At 47.7% G+C, this 17,191-nt stretch overlaps 1 protein-coding gene and 1 pseudogene across 1 annotated transcript; both read left to right on the forward strand.

Moving 5' to 3' along the window:
* The first annotated feature begins 3,158 nt into the window (after positions 1-3,158).
* Positions 3,159-14,214, forward strand: PDCD7 (programmed cell death 7). Its single transcript, XM_075535678.1, has 5 exons — positions 3,159-4,056; positions 6,299-6,437; positions 10,750-10,986; positions 11,538-11,625; positions 13,105-14,214. Exons 1-5 carry the CDS (start codon positions 3,178-3,180, stop codon positions 13,229-13,231), a joined length of 1,470 nt encoding a protein of 489 aa, XP_075391793.1. The 5' UTR covers positions 3,159-3,177; the 3' UTR covers positions 13,232-14,214.
* Positions 4,355-4,455, forward strand: LOC142431156 (U6 spliceosomal RNA; annotated as a pseudogene).
* Positions 14,215-17,191: the final 2,977 nt, after the last annotated feature.

The raw sequence follows: 17,191 nt of genomic DNA on the forward strand, positions 1-17,191 counted from the left end.
TAACAGCTAGCTAGTCCACCCAGCAGTGGAGGGCTCAGTTCAACTCACTTTCATGCAACACTGAATACACTGGAAGTCCTTCAGCTCATGAGGGCTGCTGGGTCCAAGGTCAAGGAAGCAGCCAGCAGGGCCTTCCCTCGGGCAAGGCAGGCAGTCTGCCCTTAGACTGCAGGATGGGTCCGCAACAGTAACTCAGGAGCTTCATGAAGCAGATCCTGATGGAATCAACCAGCCTCAAGCTCAAGCAATGTACCCATGAGCAGCGAGGTGAAGCAGGTTTCGAAGAAGCCTCAAGCGCTAGCTACATGATCCACAGGTTGGGGTAGCCCACAGGTAGTATAGCACATAGGTTGGGGCAGAGAACAATTCCGATCAGGGAACTAGCAGGAGTGGATGCTGTCTATTTCTGCCATCATCCAATCAAGCTACGACCTGACTCAACTCTACCCACTTGTTCCTATTGTCCTAGTTGGCACAATAAACTAACACAACTATCTATATGACTATAAAGAACTCTCAAAACAACAGTTTTTTTTAAAGGGCAAAAGACATTTCACTGAAGATACATGTGGGCAAATAAAAAAAGACTGGTACAAAATCACAGGCACTTTCACTAAAGAAAAACAGGAAAATAATGAGGCTAGTGTGTTGCTCTGCCCCCCATCAAAGTGCATGTACTTTGGAAGGCAGTGTTTTCATCTCGAGCCCCTTGGGCTCTCAGCATTGCAGTTTATACCCTGCAGGTATTCAAATTGTTCCTTATCAATAATCAGTTTTCAGAAGAAAATAATGTGAATAGGACACATCAGGGCTGTAGGATAGGGAGGGTAAGGTTTCCCAGTGAAACCCTCACAGGACAGCTTTTGTTACCCTCACAGAAGCCAGGCACATTGACGTGATGGGAAAAAAAACATTTTCTCACCAATGCAGTTTTCCATTTTTGAAAAATTTCTTCCTAATAAGTCTCCATGGATTTCCTGTGTTCTAGAAAACCTATCAGTATTACCCCTATGGGGGCCCTTAAAGACTTGCCGTAACCTGAGTTGACCTCTCTGCCTTGAATTTAACTTGCTCAGCAGACACCCTCAGAACCCACTGCTTTGATTGGGCCTTTTCTTGAAGGCAACAAAGGAGACTGAGACAAGTGAAGTGAGTGTCCTTAGAGGACAATATGAGGGATTTTTGTGGGGTCCTGGTTTACAACTGCCGGCACCAGCACCATGACAGGCCATATAAAACCAAAGTTTGGGGCAGGCTTAAGCTCTAATTTCAGATTCCTGGACACTGAGGTAATTCTGTCAGAGAAGGCATCACCTGTCCCAGACTGACCAGTAGGGAACAGCGACCACCATCCCCCAATTGACCAGTCAAGAGAATACTCACCAACCACCACTGAACAACGCTGATGCCAGAAGTTTTCTCCAATAAGTTTAAAGAACAGCAACACTGGACTGCCCCCGTCCCTGGCCCCATAAAAGCCCAGGGAACAAAGAACTCGGGGTGGATTCCCTTCTGGATGCTACGTCCCGCTGCGCTGGGCAGTGTAGGGAAGGAGGCCCTAGCTCGAGCTAGTCCAAAATTAAAACTTTTGTGTTGTTTGCATCTCAACTGGTCGTAATTCTTCCGTGCGCCCAAGGTGAGCTCGCGTTCCCTTCCCCAATCTAACATTTTCATCACGAGGCAGGCACAAAGGACAAAGCAAGAGTTTTCAATATCAATGTTGAAGGAGAAGGAGGGACCAAGTTCAACAAAAGAACTGCCGCTGAGCAACATTCTAAGTTATTTCATAGGTTGCTTTAGATCAAGAACGAAAGCAATTGGGGAAGCTCATAACCTCTGTCGAGGGGTCTTCTGGAGCAATCAAGTTCATGTCACACCTGGAACAGGCTGCTTCTCAGGTGGTTCTGGAGGGGCTCATTGATATTTCAGTTGCAGGTATTGTTAGTGTTAATTTGTAACTTAGGGAAACAACAAAGGTTTGTCAATTGATCGTGACTTCAAGCAATTACACGATTAAAACAAAAGTGAGCAACGTTCATGAAGCCCTAGTAGTTCATTGAGCCCAATGGGACAGCAGGACCTTGGCAGTCAACGTCAATACTGTTATCTTGTAGTAGTTTTGCAAGATTCTGTTATTGGCGGGGGTGGGGGGGTGGACTAGGTAAAGGAATCATGACAGCGTACGAATCAGTATCTTTTAATAGTTAATTTTAAAAGCTAATCATGCATCCTCGCCTCTCCCCTTCCTGTGTAAAAACCCTTCGTTATTTTCCTATTGTAGGATGGGTATCTGAAAGCTGTACCCGTTGTGCACCTCCCCAGGATACCCTCCACTCCATCCAAACAGGTGTTCGTCACCCAACCCTCCCCCCACTACTAGGCATACTTCCTAGTCCTTAACAGTAGTCTCCTACGTGCCCTTCAAAGCTCAGCGGAAGTCTCAAATCCTTAGGGCAACTTTGCCCAACAATAATCCAAGTCAGTTCATAAGCTCTGTTGTGATCGTTTTGGTGCTTTTAGTCACAGCTGCACTTGTACAAATGGTTATTTGATTAATGTATTTTCTTTGCTAGACAGTGAACTCCACAAGGAGAGAAACTTTCAGCCTTCATTGTTTACGGAGCTCCGTATCTAGTATGCTTACTAAATACAGTAAAGAAGGCTAACCTTAAAGGTCAGCAGTTCAAACCCATCAGTAACTGCAGGAGAAAGATGAGGTTCTATCTGCTACTGTAAAGCTCTGCTGCCATAAAAGGGGGTGAAGGGAGACGCTGTATAGAGCAAGATATGACAAAATAATAACATAAATTATCAAGGGCTCATGAGGGAGGGGAAAAAAGAGGACTTGATGCAAAGGGCTTAAGTGGAGAACAAATGCTTTGAAAATTAGGGCAAAGAATGTACAGATGCGCTTTATACGATTGATGTATGTATATGTATGGATTGTGATAAGAGTTATATGACTCCCTAATAAAATGTTTGTTTTTTTTTAAAGTACTATATGATCACCTATCAGTGGGAATCGACTTGAGTTTCCCTGGAGGGTTAGCACTGAAGGATTAAATGGAAACCCAACCACCAGCAAGCTTGGGGGCGGGGCGGGGCGGGGCGCAACGACGTCACTTCCGGCCGCGAGACTTGCTCCGGTTCCTGCCGCCGCGCTCCTCCGTGGTGACCATGGCTCTGCCGCCCTTCTACGCTCCGGGTCGTCCGGGCCCGCCGCCGCCGCCTCCCGCTCCCTTCGGCTGTCCTCCGCCACCGCTGCCCTCCTCGGCTTTCCCACCGCCCCTTCCTCAGCGGCCCGGCCCCTTTTCGGGCTCGTCCGCCCCCTTCCTCCAGCCCCCGATGCCTCCGGAGTCCCGGGCGCCCGTGGAAGCCCCCCGAGGCGGGGGCGGGGGCGGATCCTTCTACCCCTTGCCGCCGCCACCCTTGCCGCCGCCGCCGCCGCCCCCCCAGGGCCGGCCCTTCCCAGGGCCCGACACGCGCGAGCGACCGCGGCCGCCGCCTCCCGGCCCGGAGCCGCCCTGGGACCCGCGCTGGCTGGAGACCCCGCCGCCGCCGCCGCTGCCCCCGCCCGACGCGCTCGGGGAGGCGGCCCTGCAGCGCCTGCGCGACCGCCAGTGGCTGGAGGCGGTGTTCGGCAGCCCGCGGCGGCGGGTGGGCCCGGCGCCCTCGCGCGCGCTCCCGGCGCCCAGCCTGGGTGACGTGCGCGCCGGGCTGCGCGCCGCCCTGCGGCTGGTGCGGCGGCTGCGGGCGCTGGCTCAGGCCCTGCGGGAGGCCGAGGCGGACGGCGCGGCCTGGACGCGGCTGCACAGCCAGGCGGCCCCGCTGCGCGCGGAGCTAGCCGAGAGGCTGCTGCCGCTCACGCAGGCGGCCCACGTGGGCGAGGTGCGGCGGAAGCTGCAGAGGGTCCGGCGCCGCCGCCTGCGGCTTCGGGAGCGGGCCCGGGAGCGCGAGGCCGAGCGCGAGGCGGAGGCCGCCCGGGCGGCGGAGCGGGAGCAGGAGATTGACCGCTGGAGGGTCAAGTGCGTGCAGGAGGTGGAGGAGAAGAAACGCGTGAGTAGACTTCTCTCGCTTGCACTGGGCTGGTGGAGCTCCGCGCTGCCATTCTCAGGCCTGCTGCATGCGTCGTCTTCACGGTTTACAAACCAACACGCCAGCCTGGCTCTTCGTCCTGGTATTATACCTCTGTACTAATGTGTCAATGAGGCACAGGACTCAGCGCCAAGCTCTCAGCGCCCACAGTGGCTGCATTGCAAGGTGACACGTCTCCTGCCCCGACTTTCTGTCAGCTTTTAAACATGCAAAGATAGGGTGTGCCTGGGTCCTGATTTTAGGAATATAAACTAATAGTGCTTGCTTCGGCAGGACATATACTAAAATTGGAACAACGCAGAGATTAGCATGGCCCTGTGCAAATTTGACATGCAAATTCTTGAAGCGTTGTATATTCGTATACACACAGACACAAAATATAGAGGCAAGGGGGCTCAGCCTCTAAGAATGCACTCCCTCATTGGCCAAAGACGCAATAGTGACGGTTTCCCCAAGATTTCTTTAGTCACACGTTTGAACCACATAGCTCCAGCTTCAGCAGTGTTGTTTTTCAACATTTGCTTTACGCTAGGCCTTATGCCAACTTGGTCACAGCTACACAAAACAAACAACTTCCGTTGCGTTGCTTCCCACTCAGAATGACCCTATGGGTCCAGCAGGACACAGTAGAGCTATAGTATGGAACTGTCATGTCTGAGACTTAAGATAGCAGCAGCCTCTTCCATTAGTGTCTGGGAGATTCCACTGCCTGCCCAGCTGAAGCTGAGTGTGAGCTATGCCACCAAGGTAATAGCATCCCATTTCCACAGCTAGGAAGCGAAGGCACGGGGAAGGTAACATACCTGAAATCAAAATGAGTTTGTGGCAGTTTTACTGCAGATTTGAGCCCAGGTTGTCTAATTCCAAAGTCTCTGTTGATCTCAGCCTCTCCTTAGGGCCCTGCTTAAAGTGGAAGGTGATCAGAAAGCCGGTTTAGGCTCTCTCCTTGGGTCCGCGAGTGCCTCTGAGGTTCCCTTTGTCTGGCACTCCACTCTCCATAACCACCCCATAACCACTTCACCCCCTCTGTCTTCCTCCTGGTGCTTGATCCTGTCCTAGAGTCCAGTGTAACTTACTCTGAAGTGTATTGATGGCAGGCCTTATCATTGTGCCCCTAGAGTCACCTGAAGAGTCAGCCCATGAATCTGAAGTTTGATTCCATTCAGGAGACAGTGAATGCGAGCCCATTATGTGCTGGACCTGGTAGATACCTGGAAATAGAGATGAATAGGATGTCTTTATCCTTGAGGGGGATCATGTCAGTACAACCTGCATCATATGTGTGAGGATGTCAACCAGACGTGCTTTAGGATCCCAAAGGAGAAATATCTCCTGGGACAGGTGTCAGGGAAGACTTCCTGCAGAGTATAGTGACTGAATTGAGTCTTGAAGGCAATATGAAAACAGTTGCCCTGCCAGGTAGGGGGAGTGATACCAAGCGAAGCATAAAGCACCATGGTGTGGTTGTAATGAAGGAGTGAATTACAGGCGCTTGTGGATGGGTGGGAGAGAAGTTTAGGTAAGAGACTTCCCGCCCCATGGTGAGAATTGTTTTGTCCTGGTGTGTACAAATGGGGTCAGCATGAGTTGGCACCAACTTGACAGTGTCTAACAACAACCTATGACCCAACCTAAGGAGCAGGACAGTGGTTTTCTGATTGAAAGCTGTCATGTGAAAAAGGTCCTTGTGACTGACACTAGATCCAAACTCAGTGACTTCACTGTTAGCATGTTGATGCTGATTCATAGTGACCCTAGAGTACAGGGTGCAAATTCTTTGTGTAAGTTGTCGCTCGTAGGGATTTGTAGAGTCCTGGGCCTTGTCAAGTCTGGTCCGTATCTTTCACGAGAGTCTGGATCTTCAAGTGGGAAGTCTACATTTTTTAACAAGGAAACCCAGTTCCTGGGATCACACTTCAGGGGAACAGGGGAAAACAGGAACAGCCATGCCCAGATGGAAACTGCCGAAAGAAGCAGTTCTCCTTTACGATGAGGGCTGTGCCATCAGTGAAAGGACTGACCCTGTGGCTGGACCAGGGGAGAGGGGAGAGGGGAGGTGAAGGTCTAGGAAGTGGGAGTGTAGATCCAGTTGAGTGCACCCAGCCCTGTGATTGTCAGCTTTCCTGAAAGCCGACGTGGCAGGCAGCTGCGCTCTGCTGCACGGTTATCCCTGACGTGGTTTCTGGGGGCTCTCGTCCTCCAGGAGCAGGAACTCAAGGCTGCTGCCGATGGCGTCCTATCCGAAGTGAGGAAAAAGCAGGCAGACACCAAACGGATGGTGGACCTGCTCCGGGCTTTGGAGAAGTTGAGGAAGCTGAGGAAAGAGGCTGCCGCAAGGAAAGGTAAATGGCTTTGCTTGTGGACTTGCCCTTCGTCCCATCTTGACCCCCATTGTTTCCCCCTGTACAGTACTTGGACTTGTTAGCCACAACTCAGATCCGCCTCAGAGGCTGTTTACAGCTCTTGGTAGCCAGCATTGAGAGGAGGAGCAGCTTTAGGAAGCCACTGGACATGCGGAGAGTTGGGCTCACAGTGACCCCGTAGGTCAGGGTAGCGCTGCCCCCGGGGGTTTCCAGGAGTAGAAAGCCTCATCTGGGAGCAGCTGGTGGTTTCAAACTGCTGGCCTTAGGACTCACAGCCCAACGTGTAACCCAGTACGCTGCCAGGGCTTCTGTTAGATACCTTCCCTGAATGGGATAGCTTCCTGGAAAGAGTGAGTGCCAGGCACAGCAAGGCAGTCCAAGCCTCTCTGTAAAGGTTTCTCCAGCATGCGGGATGTCAGGACGTTCCCACTCTGTGCTTTCCGTTTGCCTGCCTGGGTCTTTGCTCCTGCCATTCTGTTTAGATGGCCCTCCCTTCCCAGCTTAGTCATCTTTTTTTTTTTTTTTTACATTTTATTAGGGGCTCATACAACTCTTATCACAATCCACACATATACATACATCAATTGTATAAAGCACATCCGTACATTCTTTGCCCTAATCACTCTCAAAGCATTTGCTCTCCACTTAAGCCCTTTGCATCAGGTCCTCTTTTTTTTCCCCCTCCTTCCCCATGCCCCCCTCCCTCATGAGCCCTTGATAATCCACAGATTGTTATTTTGTCATATCTTGCCCTATCCAGTCTCCCTTTCCCCCCCTTCTCTGCCGTCTGTCTCCCAGGGAGGAGGTCACATGTGGATCCTTGTAATCAGTTCCCCCTTTCCAACCCACTCATCCTCCACTCTCCCAGCATCGCCCCTCACACCTCTGGTCCTGAAGGTATCATCCACCCTGGATTCCCTGTGCCTCCAGCTCCCTATGACCAGTGTACAACCTCTGCCCTATCCAGTCCTGCAAGGTAGAATTCGAATCATAGTAGTTGGGGGGAGGAAGCATCCAGGATCTGGGGGAAAGCAGCTTGGTCATCTTAAGCCCTCACTGCTCTGCAAAACCAAATACAGACGCAGCAGCCTCCAGGAAGCTTCTCTGATCTGGCCTGCAGTGACCCTGCTCCTTCTCCCTTTTACTTGGTTTGTACCACAGGTTGCCTTTAAGTAGTTTGGCAGTGCTTACCTTTCCTCAGAAATATTTGAAAGTACACAGGTGCACAAATACACCACAGCAAATGCTTTCCCCTGTGTAGTTTAAAGCATAATAAAACAAAGACTCCAGGCCCTTCAAGTTTTGTTGGGATATGACCATTGTACAGCCCTGCAGCTTCATGAACTAGCTAAGTAGTTGGCATCTGTCTGCCAAGATACAGAGTGGTTGATTTAGATTTAGGGCCGAATAGTTAGAAGGACATTAGCATCTACTGTGTTACAAGTTGAATGTGCCTCCTCCAAAAATATGTATGGTAAATCCTAACCCTGTGCACATGCGCATATGGGGAGAGGGGAGGAGGATGTGGGGTTTCCACGAATTTACCCAGAGAATTTGGTCTTAGTTCCTGTAACCATCAGGATTTTTTTCTTTAATCGTTTTATTAGGGGCTCATACAACTCTTATCACAATCCATACATACATCAATTGTGTAAAGCACATTTGTTTATTCATTGCCCTCATCGTTCTCAAAACATTTGCTTTCTACTTAAGTCCCTGGCATCAGGTCCTCATTTTTCCCCTCCCTCCCCGCTCTCCCCTCCCCCTCCCTCATGAACCCTTGATAATTTATAAATTATTATTTTGTCATATCGTGCCCTGTCCTACGTCTCCCTTTACCCACTTTTCTGTTGTCTGTCCCCCAGGGAGGAGGTCACATGTAGATCCTTGTAATCAGTTCCCCCTTTCCATCGCACCCTCACTCTCCATTCCCAGTATCACCACTCACACCACTGGTCCTAAAGGGATCATCCGCCCTAGATTCCCTGTGTTTCCAGTTCCTATCTGTACCAGTGTATATCCTCTGGTCTAGCCAGACTTGCAAGGTAGGATTCGGATCATGATAGTAGGGAGGAGGGGGGAAGCATTTAGGAACTAGAGGAAAGTTGTATTTTTCATCGTTGCTACATCGCACCCTGAATGGCTGGCTCGTCTTCTCCCCAAGACCCCTCTGCAAGGGGATCTCCAGTGGCCTACAAATGGACTTTGGGTCTCCATTCCGTACCCCCCACCCATTCACTATGGTAAGGTTCTTTGTTCTGATGATGCCTGATAATTGATCCCTTCGGCACCTCGTGATCACACAGGCTGGTGTGCTTCTTCCATGTGGACTTTGTTGCTTCTGAGCTAGATCGCCGCTTGTTTGCCTTCAAGCCTTTAAGATCCCAGACGCTGTATCTTTTGATAGCTGGGCACCATCAGCTTTCTTCACCACATTTGCTTATGCACCCACTTTGTCTTCACAGGTTGTGTTGGGAAGGTGTGCATCATAGAATGCCAGTTTAATAGAAGAAAATATTCTTGCATTGAGGGAGTACTTGACTGGAGGCCCAATGTCCGCCTGCTACCTTAATACTAAACCTATAAATATGCACATAGATCTATTCCCCCATCCTCATATATAAATCTATTTGTATGTATACATGTCTTTATCTAGACCTCTATAATGCCTTTGCCTCCCAGCTCTTTCCTCTATTTCCCTTGACTTTCCTCCTGTCGCACTATCATGCTCAGTCCCGACCAGGGTTTCAGCAATTCCTCTTGGTTACATTACCCTTGATCATGCCCATCAGGATTTTTAATGAGAGTACCAGACTACATCTAACTTTACAGGTTATACTAATGAGGTAGGCGACTTTCAAGTGGGAACTGGCGTGGACCAGCACGGCCCACCTCTTAAGCATTTGTATGCTCTGCCAACCTCAGGAGAGAGGAGACTAGAGTTTCTCTGTGAGGTTTTGGCCACAACACCACAGTTTGCTGGTGGGTGAAAGACATCACTTTGTAGAAGGTTAGCACGTGCCTTTTGGTGACGGGGAAGGTCTGCATTGGGAGCCCCCCCTCTAAGGGGTGGTGGAATAAACTTTGCCCTATCGTCTCCTTTTTGCTACAATTAAACTGTAATCCTAAATATGGAACTTTTTAAAATTCTCTGAGCTGTTCTGGCACATTTTCCAACCCAAGGAAATAATAGGAGCCAGGACCAGAATGAGGAGGCTCCCTGAAGACCCCTGACCTGCTTCTTAAGTTCATTGGGGCATACTGACCTGGTGAAACAGGACATTGTGAGGACCGGAAAGCAATCATACGGAAATGGCCTGTGTGTTGGGGGCCATTTACGAACATGAAATGGCCAGAAAGAAACAGGGAGGTGATGCTGTAGTCACAGGATTAGGGTGTTTTCTTCTATGTATCTGGTATTGTTAAAATCTTGCAAGAACTATTGCTATTAAAGCACCTAGCAGTTTCATTGGCTTAATATGCAGGGTCATTACAACAGTGCATGCAGACCTGCAGTCCACTCAAGGATGCTTTGAATGTTAAATTATTTCACACGTGCACAAAAATAGAACATGTAATATTTAACATCAGCTATATTAAATAGTTTTCAAAGACTTCCTAATATTTCCTCCTCCCTATGCAACTAATCTAAAACTATCAGACACATCACTTCCCTACCCTCAGGTACTTAAGTATGTTTTTCTGAACGCTAACATTTTCTGTTAAAATGTGAACGCAATCTTTTTTTATTTCACCTAATAAGTCATATCCTGATGAAATGGCCCCAATTGTTACTTCCTAAATCTTAAGCCTACTGTTAGCCAACAAACACAGTTAACTAGGGTGGCCAACCATTCTGGATTTCTTGGTGTTGGGAGGTGCTGAAACAAGGCAAATGGAGACCATTGGTCACCTATTGTCAGTAGTGGACTGAGAGAGAGGTCAGCGTGATGTGTGTATCCTTTCCTCACCACTCTGAAGTCTGTCCTCCTAAAACTTCAGCTGGAGAAGAGACATGGTTCTTCCATGAGCATTGAGGTATTGTACATTCCTGCCTCCGGGGAGCACACTGTCCAGCTGGAAGAGCAGCATGGAAGTAAAATCACGGCTGGAGTGGTTTGCTTTGGAGAGAATTGGGCCAGGAGCAGAGTCCTTGGACACTCAGGAAAACCGAAATTGAGCCGTAAAGATTGTGTAGAAGTCACATTCTAACAAAAATTACGTTGTAGCTAGGATGTTGGAAATAGTGAAGTCGTTGTATCTCTGATGGTCTGTGGATCTCTTTACCCAGGGGTCTCTCCTCCAGCCTCTGCTGATGAGACCTTTGAACACCATCTGCAGCGACTAAGAAAGCTCATCAAAAAGCGTTCTGAACTATATGAAGCGGAAGAGCGAGCCCTCCAGGTCATGCTGGAGGGAGAACAGGAAGAAGAGAGGAAAAGAGAATTGGAAAAGAAGGAGCGAAAAGAAAAAGAAAAACTGTTAGTTCAGAAGCGCGAGATTGAGTCCAAGTTATTTGGAGAGCAGGGTAAGTTCCCACGTACCCAGTGAAAGAAAGGAAGCCCCCTGCATTGGCTCTTCTCCTTTGGGGCGAGGTCAGCTGCAGCTGCGAGAGGGTGTCCTTGTTCAGCTCGCAGCAAGCCATGTGGCCGACTGGAATGGCCCCATCATGATCACTGCAGGAGCAGGTTGCCCAGGTCTTTTTGACCGCTCCAATGCCAACTTTTCAGTTAGCAGCCACCAGGACTCTGAAGCTAAGGGGTCAGCAATTCACAGCTCACTGCCATCGATGCCAACTTACAGGGACCCTATAGGACAGGGTAGAATTCTCTTTGTGAGTTTCCCACTCTGTAGGAGTAGAAAGCCCTGTGTTTATCTCTCAGACCGGCTGGTGGTTTCAAACTGCTGACCTACTATACCATGAGGGCTGCTAAGCTAAGGTATAATAGCCAACAAATGGCACATTCAGGATTCACTGTATCACGGAAGTCTTAGAGAAAGATGAAACACATTGCTCATACTGCCAGTCGCTGTCTAGGTGTAAAGTATGATGACATGGTATTGTACCTTTCTTTTCAGATGAGTTCCCCCTCGCTCACTTCTTGCAGCCTTTCCGACAGTATTACCTTCAAGCCGAACACTCCCTGCCAGCGCTCATCCAAATAAGGTAAGGTGGCAGGGCAGACATTCCCTGAGGGAGCTAGGAGCAGTTGATAATGTGCTTATGATGTAGAGGTCTATTGCTATACCTGGGTTTGTAAGGTTTTCAAGTTCAAGGAAGCCACCTACAGCTCCTTTTGTTCTAATTGCTCCTGGAGAAGGCATGGTGGTGTCCCTCTTTCAGCAGATGAGGAAATCCCACGCTACAACAGTTAGGTTGATTTAAAGCACGTTTGGGGAGCGTCCAGCCCGCAGGCCTTAAAAGGCTGTAGAAGTCATCAATACCCGCTAATCACACACTCCTCACAACAGAGAAGCCGCTCCAGCCATCACATTCCACACCAAAGTCAAACCAATGCTGCCATCAAGTCGATTTTGACTCGCAGCGAGCCTAGAGGACAGGGTAGAACTGCTGTGAGTTTCTGAGATAACTCTATGGGAGTAGCCAATATGGCCCTTGAATAATGTTATAAATATCCAAATGGGCCTTGGCAGAAGAAGAGTCCCCCACCCCTGCTTTGAAAGCATAGGCTACCCTTTGCTCATTCCCTTCATCGTAACTCGCAGTGACTCATGAGTGGGGCGAGTTGATGTCAGTTTCCTCACCTGCGATATGAAGACGGTGGGTTGGAATGGTGGCCTTCAACCCTCAGCGGTCGTTTGAGAACTCACTAGCAGAGGGCTTCTCTGGCGGGTTAAATTCTGTTGACTGAGAACACGTTGTTCTAGAGCAGCGGTTCTCAACCTGTGGGTCGCAACCCCTTTGGGGGTCGAATGAACCTTTCACGGGTTGCCTGGTTCATCACATAGCAAAATGACAGTGATGAAGTAGCAAGGAAAATAATTGTATGGTTGGGGCGTCACCACAACATGAGGAAGTGTATGAAAGGGTCACTGCATTCAGAAGGTTGAGAACCACTGTTCTAGCTGCTCCAAATCAGACACTGGGCCCAAAGGTTCTACAGAGCCTGGTTGGAAGATCACAAAACTAAGTGATCACTGATGTGTGATTCTGATCAATGGATGTCTTTAGCATACCACGTTCATGTTCTGGGGGAAATGCATCTCTGGCTGATTTGTAAGCCTTGGCTTCTAAAACATAATAGGCATGTTCATGTTACACATTGGCCTGTGATCCGAAAGGTCACCAGTTTGAAACCAGCACCCCTCCTCAGGAGAAAGGTGGGGCTTTCTACACTGAAGAACTGCAGTCTTGGAAACTCACAGAGGCAGTTCTGTCCTGCCCTACAGAGCTGCTATGAGTCAGGATCGACTTGATGGCAATGAGGTTGGTTTCTTGGGGAAAAATTCATTGCATTACCAGTAAGGTTATTTTTCAAGGTTTTTCCATCCTTTATGTGTATACTTAAAATGTACACTTTTGTATAATTCCTAGAAATCAGGTGGATTAGTACATTAGTGTAAACTAAGCTATAGAAGTAGGATATTTAGATACTGAACATCTCTTGCAATTGTTCTTATTAAGGCATGATTGGGATCAGTACCTGGTGCCATCTGATCATCCCAAAGGCACCTCCATTCCCCAAGGCTGGGTCCTTCCTCCGCTCCCCAGCAACGACATCTGGGCAACTGCCATAAAGCTGCATCAGTGAAGATGCTCCAGGAGACCCTCCAGTCACAGCCCTTCCCAGACTCAGGTGTTAGCAGTGCTGCCATCTGCTGGTGCCCTCACCTGAAGCAGGCCCTCTGGACTCATTACCCCACGTTGAAGTTGCTTCCCACGCCGCTCTGTCCGGGGCTAGGGCGGTGGCTCTTGAATCAGGATATCGCTGACTTCTTCAGGAAGGAACCTGGGTGGATTGGAGCTAACAGGTAACACAGGTGGTGGCCTTGGCTTACCAAATTTGCCTTTGTTTTGAGGAGCTTAGTCCAGAGTAACTTGTTAATTTATTCCTCCATGTGTGGTGATAGGTCATACTCGGAGGGGTTTCAAAACGTTTGTGGGAAAATGGAATGAAAAGATAATATTTTTCCCATGAACTCCTTGAAGCCCCCTTGTACACTCAGTACTGGTATGTGCTAGGTAATCAGCTGCTCTCCCACAGCAGCAAGTGTGGCAGGCACTTACCTTCTACCCCCAAACCCTTGTAACCTCCGGGAAGGAAGGTAGCAAATGCTCTTTGTCTGCAGTTTTGTAAACCCTCCTCTTGGTACGCTCAGGTAAGTAAGGAAGGTGGCATTTAGCTCCCAGCGGGGCTCCTGGAAAGACTGGGCCCTCATTTGGTCTTATGTTGAGAGCTTCACAAACCCAAGAAACATCAGTATTCAAATCTGATCATGTTTACATGGAAAACAGCTGCCTTGTGGGGGTCTAATTAGTCAGAATCCCGAAGGATAGGATTTTATTTTTTCCCCTGGAGGAGCTAGTTTAGCTGTGGGATTCTGCTAAGGACTTGGGCTTCCCAAAAGTATTCATGTTGTCAAAGCTGGGGAGAAATCTGACAGCACATAATAAAACGTACATATTCATGAACCAATGCTGTGCCTGGGGATATTCAGTCATCTCAAATGTCGGGCATTTTGTTTATTTTGAAGTGTTGTTCTGTGTTTTTAAATAAATACTTTTTATTTTTTAGTGTGAGCCTTTTCTTCTGATTTGTTGTCTCCAGAATCAATAAACACAGAATTCATGTTGATGAAACACATTTTCACTGCCAAATTCCAGTGTATAAAATAGGCATTTGCTACAGGAAGATGAATCTTGAGCACAAGCTTTGTCTGAAAAATCCATCTAGGAACCCCTTGGCTGCTCTTTTGTGTAGTCCGCACTGTTTAATGTGTGGATCGGGCATCCCAGGATAACACTTAGAAAACCAGGGTGAGTGCTCTCCTCCCAAGTATGCAGGAGCTCATCAGTTTTCCACTCCAATGTGATTAGCCTCACACAGCCCCACAACTTGTGGGGTATAAAAAGACTTCCCCCCAGCTTTGTCTCCCCCAAAGATATGCCAAACCCAAGAGGCTGTTTTCCAGCACATAGTAGGAGGTCATGCTTAGAGATATTCCCTGAAGACATTTCAGCCATCCAGAGCAATCAGACTACTGTCGGGGTCCACTGTAGGTGGGGCACATATCCTATTGATGGGATAGTGATTGTTTGCCAGGAGATCTTAGGTCAAACCTACTCAGTGACATCTAAAGTTAGGCTGCCTTCCTGAATCTAGGATCTGCCCATCTTGTGGCTTGTCACATGTGTACCTCCAGTCCTGCCCCTTCCGATTGCATGTATACCCTTATTACAAGCACTTCCTGTGATGTATGTCTTTACCTGTAATCGGGGCTTGCACACCCCCAAAAGATACATAAGCCTTGGTTAGAAATAAATCTCTCCCCTGCCATTCCCACTTTCCACATCCCCACGTGGACCATCAATTGGGGCTGAGGTGAGCATGCTACTATGAAATATGTCCTTCATATTTCTCTCACCTCTCTTATTCTCTGACTTCACTGTAATCTTTACATATTACCACTGTACAATTGCATACCAGGCCTGTCATGATGTGTTAGGGGCTGGCTACCCTGTCAACTCTTCACCTTTTGGTGTCAATCTCTACCATGTGCTCTGATGAGTTGAGAGAAGAGTAGAAATCAATATTAAATTGTAGCTTTTCAGTGTTCAGACTGATGGCCACCACCAAGACGTAGCTGCATCGGTGGTGGGGGATGATGTAAAGCTGAGACGAGGTGGAGGGAAATGGAGGGCTTTGCAGGGAGAGGCTGACTCAGTAGCAGAACTTAAAGAAGAATGCAGTCAACCTTCGGGTGCTGAGTAGGAGGGCCCATCTTTCCTCTCATGTGGCATCTGCAAAGTTGTAATCGAGTATTTCTTTTTAGTTTGGTCAGAAGTATTCCTGATTTATTGTCTTTTATCCTCTCTCAACCCACAGTTTTTCATTTTTTTAACTTAAGGAAAATTTCAAATGTTCAAAAGAGAATTGTGTGATTTCCCATGTTCATGGGCAAGTATAGTGTCAAATAAATTCACGGCCAGTTTGGTTTTATCCCCATTACTTGTCCTGCATTATTATTTTTTTTTTTACTAATCTTTTTCTTTTTTTTAAATTAAAACATTTTATTAGGGACTCATACAACTCGTCACAATCCATACATAGATCTGTAGTCTCCTTGTTGATTTTCTTTCCCTGTGATCTATCTTCCTCAGTGAGTGGTGTGTTGAAATCGCCCACTATAATTGTCGAGGCTGTGATTTCTTTCTTAATCTTTTGGAGTGTTTGGTTGACGTATTGAGCTGGTCTCTCATTCGGGAATATATGTTTACAATGCTTAGTGGTTCATTGTCTATGATTCCCTTGAGCATTATATAGTGTCCCTCCTTATCTCTTTTTATGGTTTGCACTTTGAGGTCAATTTTAGGATTGCAGCCCTGCCTTTTTTATAGTGCTGTTTGATTGGTAGGACCTTCGCCAGCCATTGATTTCAGCCTATTTTTGTCTGTAGCCTTGAGCTATGTCTCGTGTAGGCAGCGATTGATGGGTTGTGTTTTATAAGCCAGGCTGCTCGTCTGTCTTTTAACGCCTGAGTTCAGGCCATTGATATTCAGGGTTATTATCTCCATGTGTGGACTCTGTGATGTCATCTTATACCTTTGTGTTGGGAGTTTTCCTACTTTCCTTTCTCATTAGTTTGTTGTACATGTATGTGTGTGTGTGTATCATTCTTGACTTCTTTCCATTCTTAAGCCAATGCTATCTTGGGGTCAGTTTTCTCTTTTTGCCCTCTGGGTAAGGTTGTTCTATGTGGTGGTCTCTTATTTATGTTTGGTGATTGTTGTCCTTCTGCCCATACTGGATCGGCAAGAATCTTTTGGAGGGCTGGGTTTCTTCTAACGTATTCTTTGAGTTTTTCCTTGTCTGCGAAGACTCTTACTTCTCCATCTATCTTGATAGATAATTTGGCTGGGTAGAGTATTCTTGGGTTTGTGTTGCTTTCCTTCAATTTTTGAAATATGTTACTCCACTCTCTCTTCTTCATATTTTCTGCTGATGGGTCTGAGCATCTTCTTATTTGGGAATCTTTATATGTGATTGCTTGTTTTTCCCTAGCTGCTCTCATGATTTTTCCTTCTTCCTCAAAGTTGGATAGTTTAACTATTCTGTGCCTTGGGGACTTCTTTGGATTCAGTTTAGTTGTTGTTCTTTCAGCCTCCTGATTAGTTGCCTGGTTTTCGTTCATTAAGCTGGGGAAGTTTTCCTCAAGAAATCTCTCACTATTGTTGCAGATGACTTCTTTGTTGTGCTTTCCTTTAGTAAGCCAATAATTCTAACGCTGTTCCTCTTCATAGCATCAGACATAGCTCTTAGGTTTTCTTTAGCTTCTCTGATGATCTTATTAGATTTTTGTTCACGTTTGTTAAAGTCTGCTTGGCTGCCCTCCAAGACACTGATGTGGTTCTCTGATTCCTCCAATCGATTCTCAAGGTCTGTGTTTCTGCTACTGGTTTTTGTTATCTCTTCCCTAAGCTCCTGTATTTCCCTTTGGTGTATAGCCTTTATCTCCTCTATCGTTTCATCCTTTTTCTGTATTGTTTCCCT

Source organism: Tenrec ecaudatus, chromosome 17 (genome assembly GCF_050624435.1).
Source record: "Tenrec ecaudatus isolate mTenEca1 chromosome 17, mTenEca1.hap1, whole genome shotgun sequence".
Taxonomy (NCBI): domain Eukaryota; kingdom Metazoa; phylum Chordata; class Mammalia; order Afrosoricida; family Tenrecidae; genus Tenrec; species Tenrec ecaudatus.

Bases quoted from the DNA above. Each gene is read 5' to 3' on its own strand.
- PDCD7 (XM_075535678.1), top strand. From the start codon at position 3,178: ATGGCTCTGCCGCCCTTCTACGCTCCGGGTCGTCCGGGCCCGCCGCCG. The intron at 6,438-10,749 runs GTAAATGGCTTT...CTCTTTACCCAG, and splicing joins AGAGGCTGCCGCAAGGAAAG to GGGTCTCTCCTCCAGCCTCT. The intron at 11,626-13,104 runs GTAAGGTGGCAG...GTTCTTATTAAG, and splicing joins CCAGCGCTCATCCAAATAAG to GCATGATTGGGATCAGTACC.